Source organism: Syngnathus typhle, linkage group LG15 (genome assembly GCF_033458585.1).
Source record: "Syngnathus typhle isolate RoL2023-S1 ecotype Sweden linkage group LG15, RoL_Styp_1.0, whole genome shotgun sequence".
NCBI classification, from domain to species: domain Eukaryota; kingdom Metazoa; phylum Chordata; class Actinopteri; order Syngnathiformes; family Syngnathidae; genus Syngnathus; species Syngnathus typhle.
The window spans coordinates 4,761,228-4,781,423 of record NC_083752.1 but is presented as its reverse complement, the minus strand read 5'-3'; the positions used below and the strand labels follow the sequence as shown (position 1 = coordinate 4,781,423).

Sequence of the window (20,196 nt, the reverse complement as noted above, 5' to 3'; positions counted from 1 at the left end):
TCAAGCAGCTGTTGCTTCACAGATGCTGGAACATCTTTGCTTTTCAAAGTGGTTGCATCTTTTTTTTGATGGTTTGGTTGTGCTGCAACCTCGGCCTGTCAGAGGAGAATAGCTTGGAGCTGTGATGATGATGATGTGTTTGGCTGGTGTCCTGCTCCAAAGCAATTGGGTCTTTATCCAAAGATGTAATTCATTAAATAAATCATTGCAAATATTATCATTAACTATATTTGAATGATATTTACTATTTTTGTCTACAGAAACAAATATCGACAACCGTCATTGGGAACAAAGCTTCGGCGGGCCAAGGTATTGATCGAAATGCATATTATTTATTGCTGTAGAAATAGTGAATTTATGATGATTGTGTCTCCTTTTATTTAAATAGTACATAAACATTCTACTGTCTCAGAGGGACTGTTTTAGATAAGTGTCCGACAATTACATACAAAACAAAAAAACGGAGTGGATGTTGATGGAAGACCTACTTTGCAAACTGGGCCATGTAGTATTGTTTTTAATGTAATTCAAATCCCTTCAGTGTATAAACAGCACAATTTGGCTTCGCTTGTTTAGTAGGATCCTTTGAAATTCATAAATGGCTCTAAGTAAAAAATAAAGAAAAATACCATCCTGCAAAATTAGAATATGCATGAAGAAAGTAGAAACTCATACATTGCTTCGCTCCAGTTTGAATTGTTTCAATATCATCAAGCTTTTTCTTACATAATTTGTTTCACATTGCAAGGATTTCACAGATAACATAAATAAATATATTTTTTAACTCAGTATTTTCCATATAAAGGCAATATCAGTCATTGGATGAACCTTTTTACTCAACTTCTCCTGGGAGCCAATTTGACTGTGACCTTTTACTATCTTCTTATGGGAATGATATATTCCCATCATGCACTTGGGCAATTTGAGTCATTCATGCAGCAGCACAACACACTTGGGAGAGTGTGATGTGCTTATGACACCGACCGGAGTTGGGTATTGATTCTGTGAAGTGGAAACGTGTGTGTGTGTGAGTGTGTCTATTGAACTCATGATAGAATTGATTCCACTGTCACGTCCCATCCAAAGGTCGCCAGGGTCAACAAAAAGATCCAACAAAATGTAAGTAGGTGAAAAAATGTCAGGTCACATAAGAAAAGGTCAGCACTATTATGGTCCACCTGTATGCTGCATGGAGAACACAAATCACATTTATTTGAAGGAATTTATATTCAAACTTTGGACTGCACTTGAGATGAAATAGTATGACAAGTTCATATCGCTATTTATATAGTTTTTTCGAATGTTCAGGAGAATAACTATATTTAAAGATAAAGGATAAATTGTTCATCATCGACAGATTGTCCATCCTGAACTTTAAATTGTAGAAATGAATAAATAACAAATAAATAAAAAATAGATAACTAAAAAAAATTTTAAAAAAAGAATTTGTCCATCCTGAACTTTAACTTGTAGAAATAAACAAATAAAAAAAAATAGATAAAAAAATAAAAATATTTATAAAAAGTAATATATAAAAGATAAAAATAAAATAAATAATCTATCTCTCCTCAGATGAAAAGAAGAGCAACCTCCCTGAAGACTTCGATATTGATATGGACAACCCGCAAACAGAGAAGGCCGCCGTGGCCATCCAGTCGCAGTTTAGGAGATTCCAGAAGAAGAAGCAGGATCTGAAGTCATAGAAGTGGCAAGGCTTGCTGGTTCCTCACATCTGCATGTATATCAAACTGTACCATCCCGAATTCAAACAGAGGGATACAGAACTTGAATTCGAGCTAATCCATTTTTGGAATCAGTGTATTATTGTATGTAATACTCAATTGATGATCACATTCCAGATGTAGTATCGCACGGATATTTTTTTCTTGTGTTTTTGGATCATTACAATAAAGATCCTCATGTTGCTGTCAATGTAATGCACCAATTTTGTTCAAATTCACATTAAGCCCATCCAAATTCTCCATGATCAAGTCTCGCCAGATGTGACATCTCCAGTCTTTTTTTTTTTTTAAAGCATCATCATCAGCGTCATCATCAAGGTCATTCATGCCAAACACATTGGGGAACAGCCATTTTATTAAGCAAATTTGAATGTTGTGTTAGTTTATCTTTATTCTAGTGTCACCACGGTGAACACCGATGTTAAAAAATAAAATGTGACATTGTTTGTTGTTAAAAACAAAACATCAGAACGAAGACAGTTAGGAATGAAGCGAATCATAGAAACCGACCAAAAAAAAAAACACCTCACAGAAGAACGAGTAATATATTCTTCTCCCTTCAGCAAAAAGCATTAAGGAACAAAAAGTCAAAACGCGCCAGGGTAGCCCACAAAATAAAGCAAAAAAAAAAAAAAAATCCTTATATTATTTTTCGGGTATTTCCCAAATTCTCTCTCTATATTTTTTATTTTGAATAGGGGGGGGGGGGGAACTGCTGGATTGTCTCACATTTTCTTTTCCCTGTAGAGGAGCATCACTGCAATGCAGCAACAGTAGATCTAGCGAGGAGCGTGAGCGCCCCGAAAACTCCTCCTAGTGCACTGAGAGAAGGGGACACACTCAAATTGGCTCACTTTGGAAAGACCAACCATTAGTTGTGGAAACCCGCCATGTTCTAGCCTAACACCACTCACCACCCTGGCACACAAGCGGTGGCAAACTACCTGAAGACATAGCTGGAATGTGTCCAGTACACTCACAACATAATTATTTTTCATCATTACAGTACAGTATAGAGCAATAATTTTCATAGACTTTTTTTTTCTTTTCTTCATATTGCACCATTGGAGAATGGGACACAGAAAGATCGACAGAGACGCCATTTCCTAATTAAAACAAGATATGTGCAAACATGACTAAAGACTTTATTAACCAAATCAATTCTTCCCTGTAATATCCACAAATAAAAGTGATTTCTCTTTTCATATATATATTTATAGTAATAAGAATAATAAATCTTCACATTGGATCATTTCATAAGTGTGACAAAATGCTCGGCCGGGTTGTCCGGCTATGATGGTAATCGTCATTGTCTTTGAATTGGTCAGTCCCCATGCATCCATAGGAAATAGATTTTTTTTTTTTTTCTTCCAAAAAAAGTAACAATTTGAGAGCAGCTGAAAAGTGAACGAACGGGTGTCAATTTCTTTTGTTCCAAGTTTCATTCCGTGATATTCCATAGGAAAAAAATGACTTCTCATTCTCATTTTCCACTCCAGAAAAAAATCATCAAAAAAAAAAAGTTATTATGAAAACATTGTTGCTATGGTAATCCATTTCAATGATTATTAATGGATGTCATCTAACAATTAGGTAATAATCACTCATCAATTATAAAGAACGGACAATAATGAAGAGTAAATAACGTTCCCCGTTACTCAATTAGTTTAGCAACACTCTGGCTGCAACCAATTCTGATGAGTGAATTATTTATTTTGTCATTTTCAAGTGAAAAAAAAAAAGAAAAGAAATACAAAGAGGAGATGAAAAGGAAGTTCTAAAATAAATAAAAGTAGATTAGTAAAAGTTACCGCCCCTTCTCGGGCATATTTACAGAACTGTGTGGTGAGTCAATTTACTGCACTTGAGTGTTAAGTCCAGTGTTAGAGTGAATTCTAGTCTCGTCCAAGAGCGAGGCCCCTCCCCCCCCCTGCTGTTATACCAGCGTGTAGGACTTTGCGTAGGGATTGGTGGTCTGTTTGAGATGTCCTCGCGAGTCCAGCAGGGACTCCTGGGAGGTGCTGAGCTTGGCGGCCTGGGCCAGCTCGGAGCCCTCTCTGTGGGGGAGCGTGGCGGCTGAGCCGGGCTGCCACTGGGCCGCTGGGTCCCTGCTGGCCTGAGGGGCCTCTGTGGGTGTCGGGGGCGCCATGCGGGAGGGCCGCTTCAGCGAGCGACTCTTCTGGGGCTCCAGACAGGCCTGGCCCATGGCCGCTCGCTCTCCGCTCGCCGTTCCCCTGGATGAGCCTGAGCAGGACATGCCTCGGTTTAACAGGAAGTCCATGCGCAGGTACGGGGGGAGGTGAACCAACTCGCCGCCTGTGGGACAAGACACACAAATAAATTGGGGTTCAACTCTACGCGATATCTTTGGGAATTATAATTCATTTAGACATTTTTTTTTTAACCTTATTTTAAATGTTTCCCCAAAACTGGATAATAAAACACATTAATGAAAAATCATCCTTTAGGACTTAGTGCTAGCATAAGCAATTAGAATGAGTAAGTTGAAAGTTAATTCGAAGTGAAAAATGTTAGTATGGATGGGCTTTGGCAGCAATTGCCTCACCCGGTCTGTGGGCCTTGGGCACGGCCATGTTCATGACCCGGCTGACGTCCTGAGGCTTGGGCGGGGAAGCAGTGAAGCGGCAGATGCCCGATTCGGACGGCGTGCTGGACGTCAGGCTGTCGGTGTAGTCGTTGGTACCGGCGGTCATTTGCTCCGAGGACGTGTCGGAGATGAAGCATTCGGTGATGGTGAACTTGGCGTGGCGTAGCTGCTCCTCCATCTTGGCGTGCTCGTAGGCTCTGGCCAGTTCCTCGTAGGTGGACGAAGCGCTCTCCGTTGACACCATACTGCTCCGAGCACGGTCTGGATTCGGGCCCGAGGATATTAGTTTGTGATGTAACATTGTTAAAGATAGCAGGAAATGTAATGATGTTAGTGACGTTAATGAGAACGCTTGCGTAAAAATAGACGCTGACCGGTATCCTGAGATGGGCTGACACTGTAGCTGTCGCTCTCCTTGTCGACGGAGCCTGCCACTCTTGGCGTGGGCAGCCTCCAGTCGGTGCTTAACGTGTGGGAGGAGACTGGAGGATGTGGGCGGTTCAGGGTCCATTGGCTGGCGTAGCGGTTACGAGCAGCCGGTCCGGCTTTGGCTGTGCGGCGGGCGGTCGGATCTGACAGGAAGAGTAAAAGAGATTTATGCAAGTCACAGAGAACAGGATATAATATTTTAAAAAGATGAACGCTAATAGACATTTTTCAAGATAATTTGTCTTCGCGGGCCACATAAAATGATTCGGCGGGCCGTATCTGGCCCCCGGGCCTTGGGTTTGACACCAATGGTGTACAGTAGTTTCTATTTTCCATTGACCACCCAGAAGTCACATCCATCAACCAAACAGTTTGACATTCCAGGGAAATTGCATGAAGTAAAAAAAAAAAGGTCCGTACTGGACTTACTGGTTCCTGGTCTGGCATCAGAAACGTCTACCAGAGGACCGGTGGCCTGGGAGAGGGACTGGTAATGGACAGTGTGGGTGACTGTGGATGACTTTTGTTTCTGTGTTTCCCCAAAGTCGTTATCGGTCAGCAAGACGGTGGACCTGTCGTCTGCGGAGAAGTAATAAGTATTAAGGGCAAGCTCGTGGAATCGATTATTTATGTTTGCGTGGCGCTTACCAACAGTCTCCATGGTGTCTCGCTCCTCGATCAGAAGCTGAGCCCTGGGAATGTCGATGTGCATTCGGAGGGTTTGCTGTTGTTTGTTGACTGGTTCGGCCGGTCGTGTGTTTTTACTGGGAAGGGTAAATGAGTTCTTCATGACAAGTTCTTCATTAGGTGGAACCATACTAAGGTAAGACCTCTTACCTCATGAGCATCTCAGCCAAACTTTTTGCATCTAGGGAACAAAATGATGACATCATAATAAATGCGCTGATGAGAAAACGGTGCCCTCCTCTCCCGTCTCACCTCGGAGTCTCTTCAACCTCTGCTCTCGTCTTCTCCTCCGCAGTACGAGCAGTCCGATGAAGATGACGACAATTGCCACCAGCACGCAGGATATGGTCACCATCATCTTCAAACCTTCGCCACCGCCAGAGGTGTCCTCACTTACGTTGGGTGCCTTCACCAGTGGAGCAATGGTGCCTGCCAAGATGTAACATTTGTGGTATCACGCAGCTAAACAGAATTCCATAATAAAAAAATAATACAAATAAAAAAATAAAATACATAAATAAATAAAATAAAAAATAAACAAACTAAAAAAAATAAAAAATTAAAATGAAAACAAAAACAAAATAAAAATTAAAATGTGGGGAAAATTTGCACTGAAAATTTCTAGTTGAACTTACTGCCATCATAGCTGAGCGTGGCAAACTTGACCCTCTTCTCAGCGTAGCCAGCGCTGTTGTAGATTTTCATCTGCAGCTCATACCAGGTTGCCTCCTGCAGGTCGTAGAGGATGTAACTCTTGGTGACGGAGGTGCGCTGTGCCGTGGTCCATGACGGCGACTCCATTGGCCGATACTCCAACGTGAAGGAGGTGATCGGGCATCCGCCGTTGTTCCAGCCGTTGAGATTGAGCTTTACTCGAGTGGCATTAATACTGGTAAAGAGCTCCTGTTCTTTGGAGTACTGAGGTTCTGAAGGGATGAGAAGATGGTAAGAATCAACCCAATCATCTCTCTATATACACATGCTAACTATCATTGTTGGCTAGAACCTACATCAAACTACAAATCAACATGTCTCCCACCTTTGCCATGTGTCTTTGCTTCAATGATCTCACTTATGCGTCCGGGCCCAACGCCATTCTGGGCCGTCAGAGTGAATTTGTACCAGGTGCCGCACTTGAGGTTCTCCAACCGGTAGGAGCGCTCACTCGGGCTGATGGCGAAGTTGCCCCACTGTTCGCTGTTGTCCTCGGAATATTGCAAAATGTAGCCTAGAGTACAAAATACCATAATCAGTTTAGGAGAAGTAGTGTGAGAGATGATGGTGTCAAATTCCACATTTCTCCAACCTCTTATGGAGCTGCCACCATTGTCTCCAGGTATCCAAGACAGCGTGATGGAAGTTGTGGTTGTCTTGGTCACTGTGAGGCGAGGCTGGTCAGGTGGAACTGAAGAAGACAAACACAATATTTTTTTGCAAATGAAATAAGAAGGGGCACGAAGCTAATATGAAAAATAAACAATACAAAATATCTAACATTATTCAGAAGCACTACTTTTGTCTAAATTGAACTCCTCTATTCACCTTAGCATAATTATTTGCCACAAGATGGCGCCAAAGTGGCTTTAATTGCTTTGGTCACGACACCAAAATTAAATCGATGGAAGAAGATTAAAAAATAGTTACGAGGGTTAAATTTCCTACCTTGAACCTGCAGGTTGAGGACGATCTTATCGGAGCCGAAGCTATTGCTAGCGACACAAGTATAGTTCCCAGAGTCCTCTGCTTTCACTGTCCGAATAACAAGGCTGCCGTTACCATGGACACTGCGCCGGCTGTCAATCACAACAGGTGCAGGGGTTCCGTTGCTGCAACAGAGATGTACACGTGAGCTCAATTAGCTTTTCGTGCTAAATGGGCAATCATGGTAGTCGATACTCACATCTCCTTCAACCACTTGATCGTTGGAGAAGGATCCCCAACCGCCTTACAGGGCAACACAATGTCTTTCATCCAGGGTGTCGTGACTGTCCTGTTGAAGGTCAAGATGCGTGCTGGAGCTAAAAAATAAATAAATAAATTTGTGGTAATGAATGGAATGACCTGGAATTCTTCTAAACTAACTTGGCTGATTTTTTGTTTTGTTTGATAGATCTCTCAGGATTTTTTTCTTCCCATTCTTCTTTCAGATTTTTACAATCACACATATGGCTCCATTTCTTCATCTTGAAGATAAAGTCCACAAAATACATTGCTGTGATAGCCCCGATAAGAGTCCCGGGTCCCGACAATAGGCAGTTTATCTCCTTATGCGATCGTCCACGCTCATGCCAAGATGGTGACGTGCGGACAAGGCCACAGGGAAGGTTAGGAGCCTTTTACCGATGCTATTCAATGATAGGAATCGTCATGAATCGTTTTCATAATTTGACTTGCCTTCCGCCATGGGTTTAACAGTGATAATTTCGCTGGCGTTTCCACGGCCGGCAGCGGTGACGGCCACCACCCAGATGCTGTATTGCCGGTTTCTGCTCAGGTTGGGGATCCGGTAGAAGAACACATCTGGTGCTGCTTCAAACTCACTGCTGACCTGTGTGATGCAAGATATTCCACTTTGACCTTTTCTGTCGCGGCAAAACAAATACTGTTGCACTTAACAGAAACATTCCGAGATTATTACCGTGGGGTGTGGGTTGGAGCAGAAAACTGTGTATTTCCTGATGATGCCGTTCACTTTGAGAGGAGGAAGCCATGATACAAACACCACTGAGTTGGAAGCAGCTGCTGCCTTCACACCACCAGGAGGACCAGGCACTGAAATGACACCCACATTATTTCCATTTTTGTTTCAATATGACGAACATCGGGTATTTTAATAACGGAAATGACCTACCGTCCTCCTTGGTGCGGATGTAAATTTGTTCACTACGTACACCATCACCCGCTCGGGTGAAGGCTAACACCTGGATGCTGTAGTTAGTGTATTTCTCCAACCCGTCCAACTCCAGTGACGGCTTGGAAGATGTGACATTCCTGATCTCTCCAAGCTCTGAGGACAGGAAATGAAGATGATTCAGTCAAGTCCAAATCTTTCTTCTTGTAAGCAAACTACTTGTCTTTAAGGTGTCAAATGTGAATGTCAAAATAAAAAAAAATAAAGTTTAATAATGAAGTATGAAAGCTCTTTTTATTTTTCATTATTTTAACACAAATTCATTTTAAGATTACATTTTTTATACAATTCATGAAATAAAGCACATTTGGCTTGACCTCAGCTGGTTATTCAAAACACATTTTTTTCAGTATACATAATTTGGATATTAAAGTAAAAAATACATTTATAAAATATTACTAGGGATTATTATTATTATTATTATTATTATTATTATTATTATATGGTTCACTTAGATAAAATGCATTGTGCCCCCCCCACACACACATACTGAGAGTGCCTACTGTTCCCATGCAAACTCCTCATGGCTGTCAAGTCCTTAAGCATTCATTTTTAATTTGCAGGCCAACATGATGTGACAGGGCAGGGGTCAAAGGTAATCATGCTGTCACAACCAAGTCCCGCTCACGGAAAGCCAGCTTGTGACAATAGCGTAGCATCTTATCTGACATCCAAATCGCCATGGAGAAAGAAAATAATTCCTTGTAGGCTACCCACAATGGACCTGGGTGACTCTAAGCTGCAACTTACTCACTCACCAGCATCAATAACAAACCTTATTACTCAGCATAACACTATTCTTCTCAGCTCATAGCAAATTTGAGAATATGCTGAAATTACAAATGAGTCATTCTGAACCCAAACCAAGTCAAGGTCTATTTTTGAACATTTCTGCAGGCTCTCGAGAGGATGTTCAGGAATCAGAGTGACCCACTTGTAATCTAGAAAAAATATTTATCTGGAAACAAACCAATGCAAAGATCTTATATGATCAAAAACATTTTAAAAATGAATGCAAATGGCAAAAAAATTATAAAAGTACAGTACCTCCATCGGGCAGATTGGCCCAGTAGATAACCCTGAAGCCCAGCAAGTTGCCATTCAGAGCATCTTTAGGAGGGGTCAACCAGGAGAGGGAGATGACCTCTGGAAACGTAGCTGTGGCTTGGACGTGTTCTGGAGGACGACTTGGAACTGGCGGGGGAGAAGAACAGGAGAGATGAAACAGCAGCCACTATAAAATAGTGAGGAGATACACTTGCAGTACTCTCTAATCTCCACTAGGTTGTAATGTAACCTCACTCATTGATTTATTTTTGGCATTATCTTACTATTTGGTGTCAATGAAAAGGACTTGAATGGTGATGCTGCTTTCTCACCATCCTCCAGTGTAGTAGCAGCCACCTCAGTGGAAGATGGCCCTGTGCCTGCACTGTTGCTGGCTTGCACCACAACGCCGTACTGGGTGAATTTCTTGAGATTGTCCAGCACTAAGCTTTCTGCATTGTCACCCGTTGTCTCCACGCTAATTACGCTGAACTGGTAGTTTCCACCCGAGCTGTACTCTCTGTAGCCTACTTGGTAACCTTTGATTGCACCGTTCTGGAGATGTTTCTTAGGAGCCTAGCAGTGGAGCAGAGTAGTAGTAAAATTTGAATAAAAATAAAATATAATATAAAATATTGTATATAATATAATATAGTACATAATAAAATATGAAATAAATACAATTTTAATGAATAAAAAACTGTGAATAGACAAAGTGCTGTTCCCACAAACCATATATATATATATATATATATATTTTTACCAGTAATGCATTCAAAGTACAAAATAAACAAGAAAAACTTACCCTCCAGGAAACTTTGATGCTCTGAGAAGAGAGGGCTTCCAGCTGCACATCCTGAGGGGGTCCGTCAGGGGCTAGAGACATATTTATAACACTTTTTAATTCACCAGCAAGCTGTCCGCAAAGACAAATATGTCTAAGTATGTCTGGACCTGGACAAATGGGATGGCTATGGTTTAAAAGGGGGCTGCTTGCCGATGAGTGGAAAAGGGGGGTGGGGGGTAGATAGGGGTAATTTGCAGAAAGGGGTCCAAATGCACTCTATTGACCATTGTGTGACATTTACTACCGAGGCCGCTAATTGAAAAGTTCTGCTTTTAGTGCAGGGTCAGCGTGTGTTCAATAATGCAAAAAAGCCAATGGGGCTGATGTCACCGGGATGCTAATGAATTGACCTCGTCATTGGTGACCCTCCTTTTGGCTTCCTGTCTGTATTCGGATCTGACAGTTATTGGTGTGATTGAGAAGATACAATAACATACTTGTATGTTATTTGTGCGTCATCAATATAAACATACATATAAACATGGAGGTGGACACAGTAATTATTTGAGATACTGCACATCTATTAGATAACATAAAGTCTGCAGCATTTTACCAGCTTCATCGGTGGTGATGGTGAGCTCATTACTGGCCTCGCTCTTTCCAATTAGGTTCTTGGCAAACATGCGGATGTTGTAGGTGGAAGATGGGTGTAGGTCAATGATTGTGGCCTGGTTGAGCTGAGGTGAGACATCTTTGGTCTTCTGAGCGGTGTCCCAAGAGGCTGTAAAAGGGGATGATTATTATTATTATTATTATTATTATTATTATTATAATAATAATAATTATTATTATTATTATTATTATTATTATTATTATTATTATTATTATTATTATTAAACCTGAATTGATTCAGAAAAAATAGGATATATTCAGAATCAATGCAAAAATCTCTGATTAAAATAAATATATACAAATTGTATCATAAGTGTAAATAACTAGCAGCCAAACATTAAGAGGGTTAGAATATTATGAGCCATTTTGCCCTACCTGATTTGTTCTTGCTTTCAATATCAAAGCCTGTGATTGGGCTGTTGCCATCGAATCCCATAGTCCAACGTAGGGCAATCGTTCTGTCCTTCACTTCTCTGATCTCCACCTCTGGGGGATCAGGAGGCTCTGCAAACATCAAAAATTGATTTTTGATTGAACATTCATCTCTTGATTTATTTGACCGCGGTTACAGTAAATGATAGTCACATGACCTAACAAAAGGACCGAAATCTTCCCATGCAATGAATTGATTTTAAATCTGAATGAATAGAAGGTGAATGTGTTCAATCTTAAAAGTATCTAAAAGAAATCAGTCGTAGTTATACCTTGCACTGTGAGCTGTATGATCCCTCGGTCTTCACCGAAGGAGTTGATGGCATGGCAGGAAAAGAAGCCAGAGTCTTCCCTCACTGTTGGCATGATCTGATGAAGACAACACAGTCACTTGCTTTTTTTTTCATACATGGTGGTTAATGATGAGCCTTGACTATTATTAAGAAATTGTATTAATATTTAACTCAAAAAGTAGAATCCTACCTGCAAGGTGGAGATGACTTCATCTCCGGCCTCCTTGACCGTAACTACATAGCGACTGGTCTCAGGGTTGATGATACGTTCTTCCTTCTCCCAGCGTACCATGATGGGCTTCTCACCATGAGCCGTGCAGCTCATTTTCTTTTCTTCCCCTTGCGTGGCCAGTGTGGTGTTGGGGTAAGACGTGATCATGGCGGGAACTAGTTCATAAAAAAATCAAGAGGAAAAATACAAAGATAAATAAAAGAAGTTATCAAAAAATAGAAAAAAAATAGAATAAAAAAAAATAATAGAAAAATAGAAAAATTCAAAAACAAAAATATAAATTCTGTTTTTACACTATCAGTTGACTTTTGTTTTCTTGTACAACAATAAATAATATATATAAAATAATATAAACATCTGGTACCCCGCAATGTGCTTTAAGCAATTTCAATGTAAAAAAGTTATAAAAAAATCGGAATAAAAAAATGGAAAAACCTTTTAAAAAAAATTGAAAAATAGAAAAATTCACAAACAAAGATATAAATTCTGTTTTTACACCATCAGTTGATTTTGTTTTTGTACAACAATAAATAATATATATAAAATAGTATAAACATCTGGTACCCTGCAATGTACTTTAAGCAATTTCAATGTTATGTAGCTGAATGAGTAGCTTTCCTTTTAGCAAGAGGTGTTGGCATGTATCTTGTAAGTGAGGCACCTAAAAGGTTCAATGAACCCTCCAAAGACATGACAGCAAATACACGCTGGTGATATCTCCCACAAAACGTAGCAGCTCTCTGGCCGCCAGATTCACACAAACACATACACATGTAAAGCGTGACTTCAGTGATGTGATGAGAAGTGTCAGGCAAGAGGTTGCAAACATTTAAGCCTCATCTCTTATTTACTCTGCAGCCATTTGGGGCTGGTCTACAGAAAGGAACCATGATTTATTTTGCATGACAGGTATAAATTTTTTGTGAGGCAGGGAAAAAAAAAAGCCGAAGGAAAAATAAAACAGCTAAGTCTATGTAAATGTTATCATTTTAGCGCACAGCTACTCATTTTGCCATGTGAGTGGCTAAGCGGAAACACTTGGCCATGTTGTTGACACTCCTGGCGGTCCGGAACACGCTAGGAGGTGACAAACGGCAACGGAAATAAAGCGCCTGAACTGTGAATATGAAATTATTTTAGCATCCTTGGAAAAAATCGATTAAGTTTCCAATGCATTTTATATTGTTTTTAAATATTAGGCCATATACATTTCTGAAATAACAAATTGGCTCAAATGAACTTGAAGTTGAAGTTGTGAAGACACTAATTAGGTTACAGATCTGTATAAAATTCCCTATTATACTTCTACAAACATTTTCAAATCATCACTATGTCAACATTTCGAGGAAATCTTAATGTCCCAGCTCTGATGAGTTATTTTTAGAAAAGGCTCACTGGCTACAACAGTATATGCATTATATTCTGACATAATGATGTCATTGTCAATTTGCATTTTAGGTACAGTCTCTTAACAAAAGTCGTAAGCTGATGAAGATATAGCTTGTTTTTTTTTCACAGCCACCCAGAAAGCAGTGATAACACATTAAGCCTCCAGGGGATTGTAGCACATAGGCTAGTTGCTGATAGGCTACTCCCATGAGACAAAAGCACCCCCCTCCCCTTCTATTCCCTTCCCTCCATCCCTCCTCCCAGGCTTCCTTTCACCTGGGCAGGTTACTATGCCAACCAGCATCGGCCGGTCTCCCTGCTCTCCTCCTACCGCTCATGCTCTTGCCTCTGCTCTTAGAAAAAGGACCATTTTGATAGAACATGGACCTGACATTGATTTTTCCAGCATAATAATGATTCCACAATCATGCACTCAATGGTGCAATGCAGGATTAATCCAAAATGTGATGAATTGTGCGACCCATTTCTGCGTGTGTGATTAATTTGAGATGGTTATAATATAATATAGCATTGCAATAAAAATACACTGCTTCATTAGGAAATAAGAATCTATTATTATTGTATATTATGTATATCCTGGCTTCAAATTCTCTAGTACATTTTCTTTGATTACAGCTAATTCTTTTTCACACATCTGCATTTTGTATTCTGCACAAAATATGACACTAGTTCTGTCCATTCAAAAAAAGTTACAACTCTACTATGGCAGTAGGGGGCGCATGTTCACATTTATAGCTCATCATCTGTGGCCCTCACAGTCCTCAAAGGTGCCCATCCCTGCTCTAGTATTATGTTTGGCTGCCATGACACAATTTCCCCCAGGATCTTACTGAGTTGTTTAGATGGCAATCAGCAATCAGCACAAATCACAAATTCATATCTGCCCCTACTGGCCTCCCTTTTATTTTCTAAATGTAATCTTTATCTTGGGAAGGAAATTAAGAACAGTGTTGTTTACAAATATTATTAGCTTGAAACTATTATAGTTATAATGTCTTCATTAGTGTATAAAGGACTGTGTTACTAGCCGGCTGCCTTGCAGGCTAATGTTGGCCACAGGGCACTCGGGCTCTATAGGGCCATGAGAGCCAGGCGAGAGATGACAAGTATAGCTCCATGCCCTGCAGCCACTTTGTAAGTGGGTGCTGGGGATGAGCCAGCCAGCCAGCTACGATGGGGTGGAGGTGGGGGGAGGGTGTTGGGGCAAAGGAGAGCACTCCGGCAATTGCACAGAGATGACTAGTTCACTGGGCGCCTGCAATGTACTGAAATAATTCCCTTAGCTGCACAATTGGCTTGGACATGGAGCACAAGAACAAATATATGCCTGTAGACTGGGCGGGTCTCGGGAGCTGGATGCAGTTGAGTAAAGAAGATGAAAGAGATGCAGATCAGGGACTTCCTTATGCTCGTTTGAAGGGCACTGTTCAGTGACCAAAAGGCCATTTAGCACTTCTCCTCATACACACCTCATTATGTTCTCTGGCCTCGTCGGTGTCTCGTGACATTATGATGCCTAATTGGCTTGATTGGTCTTAATTGGCGATGATAAACACTGAGTGGCTGTTGACTGACTCTGATAGCATCCGCTGTGGATTGGTAATGAATTGCCTGAATTGCGTCTGTTTTGGAGGTAAGGATGCTTGACGGTTAAGCACATAAAAATCATTTGCTTCCACCTGCACCCAGTGATGGATTATTAGTTACATAAGAAGCTGTTTGAGGAAAAATAAAAACAAACGGGCCAGTTTAAGCCCAGTGCGGTAAGTGCGGGAAGCCTCGACTGCTGTTAGTGCAGCGGTGATGTCCATATAGGATGATGTATGGTATATTATGATGAGACATTAGCCTAGAACAAGCACTCATAACAATGAAAGTGCCAAGCTAGGGTATTGCAATAGCTGCAATTCATTTACTAGGAGTAGAAGAAGCTATCTAAGCCACTGCATCAGATTGCTGGGCCATTATTCTCTTATAATAGCTTCAGGGTATCTTTTTATATTATGCTTTTGTATTCATATCCAAAGTCCTTTGTGCCCGTGAGCTTTGTTTGCTCACCTGGGTCACATGACCTTGATTATTCATCTCGACGATTATAATTAAAAATATACAACAGATTCATCACAGTTTGTTGACTGAGAAGCGACGCTCGGACAACCAATAACACAAAGCGAAGATCATACTGTCCGTCCGTCACGTGAGTGCTTTAGCATGCGTCAGCTTGTGCGCTTCCCTAATTGGCCTCCTAAGCCTCTTAAGTAGCTGCTCAAATAATGTCGGCTGTCCTGGATAAACAACATAAAAACAGTTTGTGCAGCGCCAATATTGCAAAGTGTTACAGCTACAAACAGCGAACCTCACCGGCATAAACATTGCGTCAATTAAGAAACAAAGAAAGATTTAAGGGGTTAATGCACAGTAACACCCTAACAGGGGGAGAGGAGATTAAGATTACAATGGAACGCAATGGACACAGGTCAAGACAACACACCACAACAGCCTGCATCGTTGGGAGCAGCGTAGATTGTACCAGAGGGATTGCTGAGACACAAAACACACACACACACACTAGAATATAGCTGATACACTGATTGCTATAATGCAACGCAGTAAACTACAGATTTCCACCATGGCACATGAAATTACATTTGTGGCTATATGTTTTTGTTAGTCTATTTGCTAGCCACTCAAAGGGGAATTCATTCTAAAAAATATTTTATGTGCTCCCACTAGTCTAAACATAAATATTGGATTTGTGGAGTATTAGTTAAGTAGAGAAATTCACACGTTTTTATCTATCTCATAGGGCGGCCATTTTGCCACTTGCTGTTGAATGAATATGACATCACAGTTTCCAGGTTTTGGGTCACAACCAATCACGGCTCAGTTTCAGAAAGGTGGTGAGCCATGATTGGTTGTGACCTGGCAACTGTGATGTCATTTTCAGTCGACAGCAAGTGGCAAAATGGCCGCCCTTTGTGATGGATAAAAACGCGTGGATTTTGTCTGTGGAATTCTTATTCCACAAACAAAACAAAAAAAAGTTGGGTTTGACTTCTACTTTGATTGATGAAGAATAAAAATAAAATATCAACACCCATTTTCAAGAACAAATAGCTCAATAACTTGCGGTTATAAACCATACAATAGTAACCTTTCCTATTTTTCGGCATATGCTGCAGCGACAAGAAAATAAATTGATCTCTTTCCTTCCTCAAGCAAATAAATTCATTTCATTGTGAACAATGCTAGCATGACTAATGAACGGTGGGGTTTCAGTTTGTGTGATGGGTCATGACAAGAAGGGCCATGAGGAGTGCTAGCTTGTTGTTGTTTGTTTGAGGCTGGCAGTGAGAGAGAGGAGCTCAGCGGGGAATTCTCTGCTGTGGCTTGATAAGAGCCACAGGGGCACAAGATTCATCTAGTTGTGGTTGATCAAAATATGCACCAAGCCTCAATGGACTGGTTGTGACTCACACATTCACGCACAAACACAAATAAATCAACAACCCTTGTCACTTAAAATCAATCAGTGCTCGACTGTACCCGTCGAATCCTGTGAATTTAACCGTAGACTTACTTTTGACATTGAGATACATCGACTTGCTGACATCAGCTCCAACGTCATTGCTCACTCTACAAAGGTAGAAGCCACTGTCTTCTTCCAACACGTGTTTGATGAGCAAGGAGCCATTGACCAGCACCTCGATGCGAAAGCCTGAGTTGAGAGCGATGGGTTTGAATTGAGGGACCCCGGCACCTATGGGAAAGAAATGGTAGCCTATCCGTGAACTGTATTCATATTTTCTTCTTTCACAGAAAGGTCATTCTCTTAAGCTTGCCCAAGGACAAAATAGATACATACGATAAGGAGAATGGACATGTTTACACGTGTGCAATAGATTATATATATGCAGGAAGGGTCTGAATGTTTTTTTTTATACCTTTAGAGTACTCCCATTGGATGGTAGGAACAGGATAGCCTTCAGCGGAGCAGTTGAGAATCACAGCTTTACCATAGATGCCATCCTGGTCTTTTGGTTGTACCACAAATTTTGGAGGAACTGCAAAACAATTCTGTTAGATCAAGCTTGGAATGCAAAGTCATCAATATCCGCAATTAAGTTCTGTTCACCTCGGACAATGAGCTGACTCTGATGCTCCACGGCCGCAGCCTGGTTGCGTGCGATGCATGTATAGTTGCCGTTGTGCATTAGAGTCAGATTGGAGACGCGAAGCGAGCTGGTGAAATCAATGTTGTCGATAGTTACGCCCAGGCTGGCCGGGATGGGCCGGCCGTCCTTTTGCCAGGTGATGACGACCGGCTGGTCACCCGACATGACCACGCAGGGGATGAAGACTCGCTGGCCGATGGAAAACCGAGGAAACTCAAACGGGTGGATGGTCGGTGGGACTGTACAGGAGAAATACAAATGGTACTTTTTATCACTCTCCTTAGCTCCCTGGGGACACTGTAGCCATCATGACAAGCAAATGAAAATTAATGATTTCAAATAACATCGGAATAAGCGCCACTTCAAGGCTTATTTAATTCGCAACAAAATAGACATAATGGACTCCTGGGGGTTCCCTCTCTGCGGCCGTGGAATGCTAAGCAGCCGAGAGGCAAATTAGCCGCTGTAGTGTTGTCTATGCTGTGTGATTCCACTCTGGCGAGCTCGTTAGCACGTCAAGAGAGAGCGTAAAGAGAGGGAAAAGGCGGGGTTGCCCATCCGACATTTCAAATTATGCCGTGTCATTGTAGAAAGAAAGCCGGGTGAGGTTATCATCATCTGCCTCCGCTCGGCATCACTGAATATTCAGACGGGCCTCGGGATGATGGATGTGGTGATTTGCTATCAGTGAAAGGATTTTTTTTTTTTTTACAGGTTCTCAGGCGTAAGTATTTTTGCTTAGCATGACACTGCAGTATAATCTGCATACAGACTGATAAAACAGGCTCATTTTATTGCTGATCTTAAATCTGAGGAATTATAAAACGAAATGTGTGCATTCCTAATTTGACATATCGGCGTGAAAGATCATGATGGATTAACTTAATATTGGAGTGAACCTGCTTTACTAGCATCGTATGGTGTGTGTGTGTCAGATGCTATCCGTACCTTTCACAGTGACATAGACACTCTGGTGTGTGGAGAGTTGAGGCTGCACGAGCACATTGCACGTGTATTCGCCTTCGTCCACGTCCTTCTGAACGTCAAACAGCTTCAGGGTGCCGTTATTCTCGAAGGCCCGTTGGCGGTGGTTGTACGGTAGCAAATTGGAGTCCTTGTACCATTTTATGGAGTAGTAAGGGTAGCCGATGACACGGCAGTGAATGTACATGTCCCGGCCAGCGATAGCCGTGAGGTTTTTCATCGGTCTGATGCTGGCAGGCCCTTGAAGGACACATTGGAGAGACAACCCTCTTAAATTGATTTTGAGGCAGGGGTGCCTGTGCAAACGTTAGCTAGCTGGATTACGTGTTTGTAATGCACCACAAATTTCGCATGCCTTGATTCATTCTGACTGTGGAACTTTAAGAGATCCAGTACGGTGAACAATAGGGTTAGGGTTAGGGTTTTTTATTGTTTGAAATCATCTTAATATCTGTTATGGGTCATTAACTATACAGTTTCAAAAACAATTGGTTTAGCAACAACCAGTAGCGTGTTTGGAGCTTCGACTCAACCCGGGTTGCTAGTCTCTAGCACGATTAAGGAGGTAACGATGTGAAAAATAGTCATTCCGTTTTCTCCGCAATGGCACCTTTGGAGAAAAATCGCTTGGCTGCATATTCTGCACCACTTTCCGATTGCCCTATTTAGCCTTAAATCATGCATCGATGAACGCAAGTTAAACCGATGGCGGTGTCGACGGCAACCTTCTGTAATAGACAGTCGCTAATGTCCGTGCTTGAATGCGCCAATATTACAGCGACATGATTGCAGCCATCCAACCAAGCGTGTCCCTGCAGAGAGTAGATAGCTCTACCGTCATACACTAGCGTAAAGTAAATCACGCTAACGGTGTCGGAATATAAACCTATCAGCAGGGACTGGGGATGGTGCAGGGTATTCAAAAAGATAATGCTGTCACTAGTGACTGATGATAGAAGGTGAACCTACTCAAAGCTGTGCTTATCCGACTCTGATGAGAAAAACAAAATAGAATTCAATACCAATTGAAATAATGATTTGAGCAGAATAAATCAAGGCATGTTGATGTGTATATGTGATGGTGGGTTGGAAGAGTTGATCTGACAAGCACCTCTTACGTTTATTCGCGCCTGGTAGGAGACGGCCCCTGCTGAGTTATTGCAGATGCAGCGATACACCCCTCCATCCGGGACCTGGGTCTGGCTGATGTTCAGATGGCTGACCACATGACCTTCAGTGTTTGTGTAGTAGGAAATGCGGTGGCGGCTGTCCCGTATTACCGGCTCGTCATCCAGAGTCCAGGTCACCCTGGGTTCTGGAGTGCCCTTCACCGTGCATGATAGTGACACAAATTCATTGATGTTGTAGACCTTCTCGCTAAATGAAGCCAGAATCTTTGGTGTACCGTCTGGGAGAGAAAAGACAAAGCGAATTATAATACTGGAAAAAAATGGGTGGGCCTATGATATATTGTGAAAAGGTACATTTAAAATTCTGACCTTCTAAAACGACCTGAACAAAGTCCTGGGCAGACATTTTGCCATGTCTGGCAAAGCACTGATAGGCACCTCCATCGCTTTTGGCCATCCCAGCCATGACTAGGTTTTCTCTGTTTTGGCCCGTCATTCGAACGCTGTTACTGGGATAGATGAGCTCGCCATTGCGGTACCAAGACAACTGGTACTCTTCAGACCCGCTTACACCGCAGGAGAGTGAAACCTGGCTGCCAACACTGCCCTTCACCTTTCGTGGGCTCACCACAACTTTCAGGGTTTCTGTAGGTTTGA

The 20,196-nt window shown here is 41.7% G+C and overlaps 1 protein-coding gene across 1 annotated transcript in view; it reads right to left on the bottom strand.

Annotated features, from left to right (window-relative positions):
• Window positions 1-2,450: 2,450 nt before the first annotated feature.
• Window positions 2,451-20,196, bottom strand: part of dscama (Down syndrome cell adhesion molecule a) — a 44,801-nt gene continuing 27,055 nt past the window's right edge. The window contains exons 6-33 of the mRNA XM_061298587.1: window positions 19,909-20,184; window positions 19,521-19,817; window positions 18,374-18,649; window positions 17,386-17,664; window positions 17,195-17,314; window positions 16,831-17,010; window positions 11,799-11,995; window positions 11,588-11,684; window positions 11,259-11,387; window positions 10,825-10,992; window positions 10,230-10,300; window positions 9,757-10,000; window positions 9,425-9,571; window positions 8,318-8,473; window positions 8,105-8,238; window positions 7,861-8,014; window positions 7,367-7,484; window positions 7,129-7,292; window positions 6,773-6,871; window positions 6,506-6,694; window positions 6,102-6,392; window positions 5,719-5,895; window positions 5,617-5,647; window positions 5,428-5,543; window positions 5,209-5,358; window positions 4,725-4,922; window positions 4,304-4,611; window positions 2,451-4,050 (exon numbers count right to left, since the gene is read on the bottom strand). Coding sequence (XP_061154571.1) covers window positions 3,679-4,050; window positions 4,304-4,611; window positions 4,725-4,922; window positions 5,209-5,358; window positions 5,428-5,543; window positions 5,617-5,647; window positions 5,719-5,895; window positions 6,102-6,392; window positions 6,506-6,694; window positions 6,773-6,871; window positions 7,129-7,292; window positions 7,367-7,484; window positions 7,861-8,014; window positions 8,105-8,238; window positions 8,318-8,473; window positions 9,425-9,571; window positions 9,757-10,000; window positions 10,230-10,300; window positions 10,825-10,992; window positions 11,259-11,387; window positions 11,588-11,684; window positions 11,799-11,995; window positions 16,831-17,010; window positions 17,195-17,314; window positions 17,386-17,664; window positions 18,374-18,649; window positions 19,521-19,817; window positions 19,909-20,184 — 5,138 coding nt within the window. The 3' untranslated portion in view covers window positions 2,451-3,678. The remainder of the gene's footprint in view (window positions 4,051-4,303; window positions 4,612-4,724; window positions 4,923-5,208; window positions 5,359-5,427; window positions 5,544-5,616; window positions 5,648-5,718; window positions 5,896-6,101; window positions 6,393-6,505; window positions 6,695-6,772; window positions 6,872-7,128; window positions 7,293-7,366; window positions 7,485-7,860; window positions 8,015-8,104; window positions 8,239-8,317; window positions 8,474-9,424; window positions 9,572-9,756; window positions 10,001-10,229; window positions 10,301-10,824; window positions 10,993-11,258; window positions 11,388-11,587; window positions 11,685-11,798; window positions 11,996-16,830; window positions 17,011-17,194; window positions 17,315-17,385; window positions 17,665-18,373; window positions 18,650-19,520; window positions 19,818-19,908; window positions 20,185-20,196) is intronic.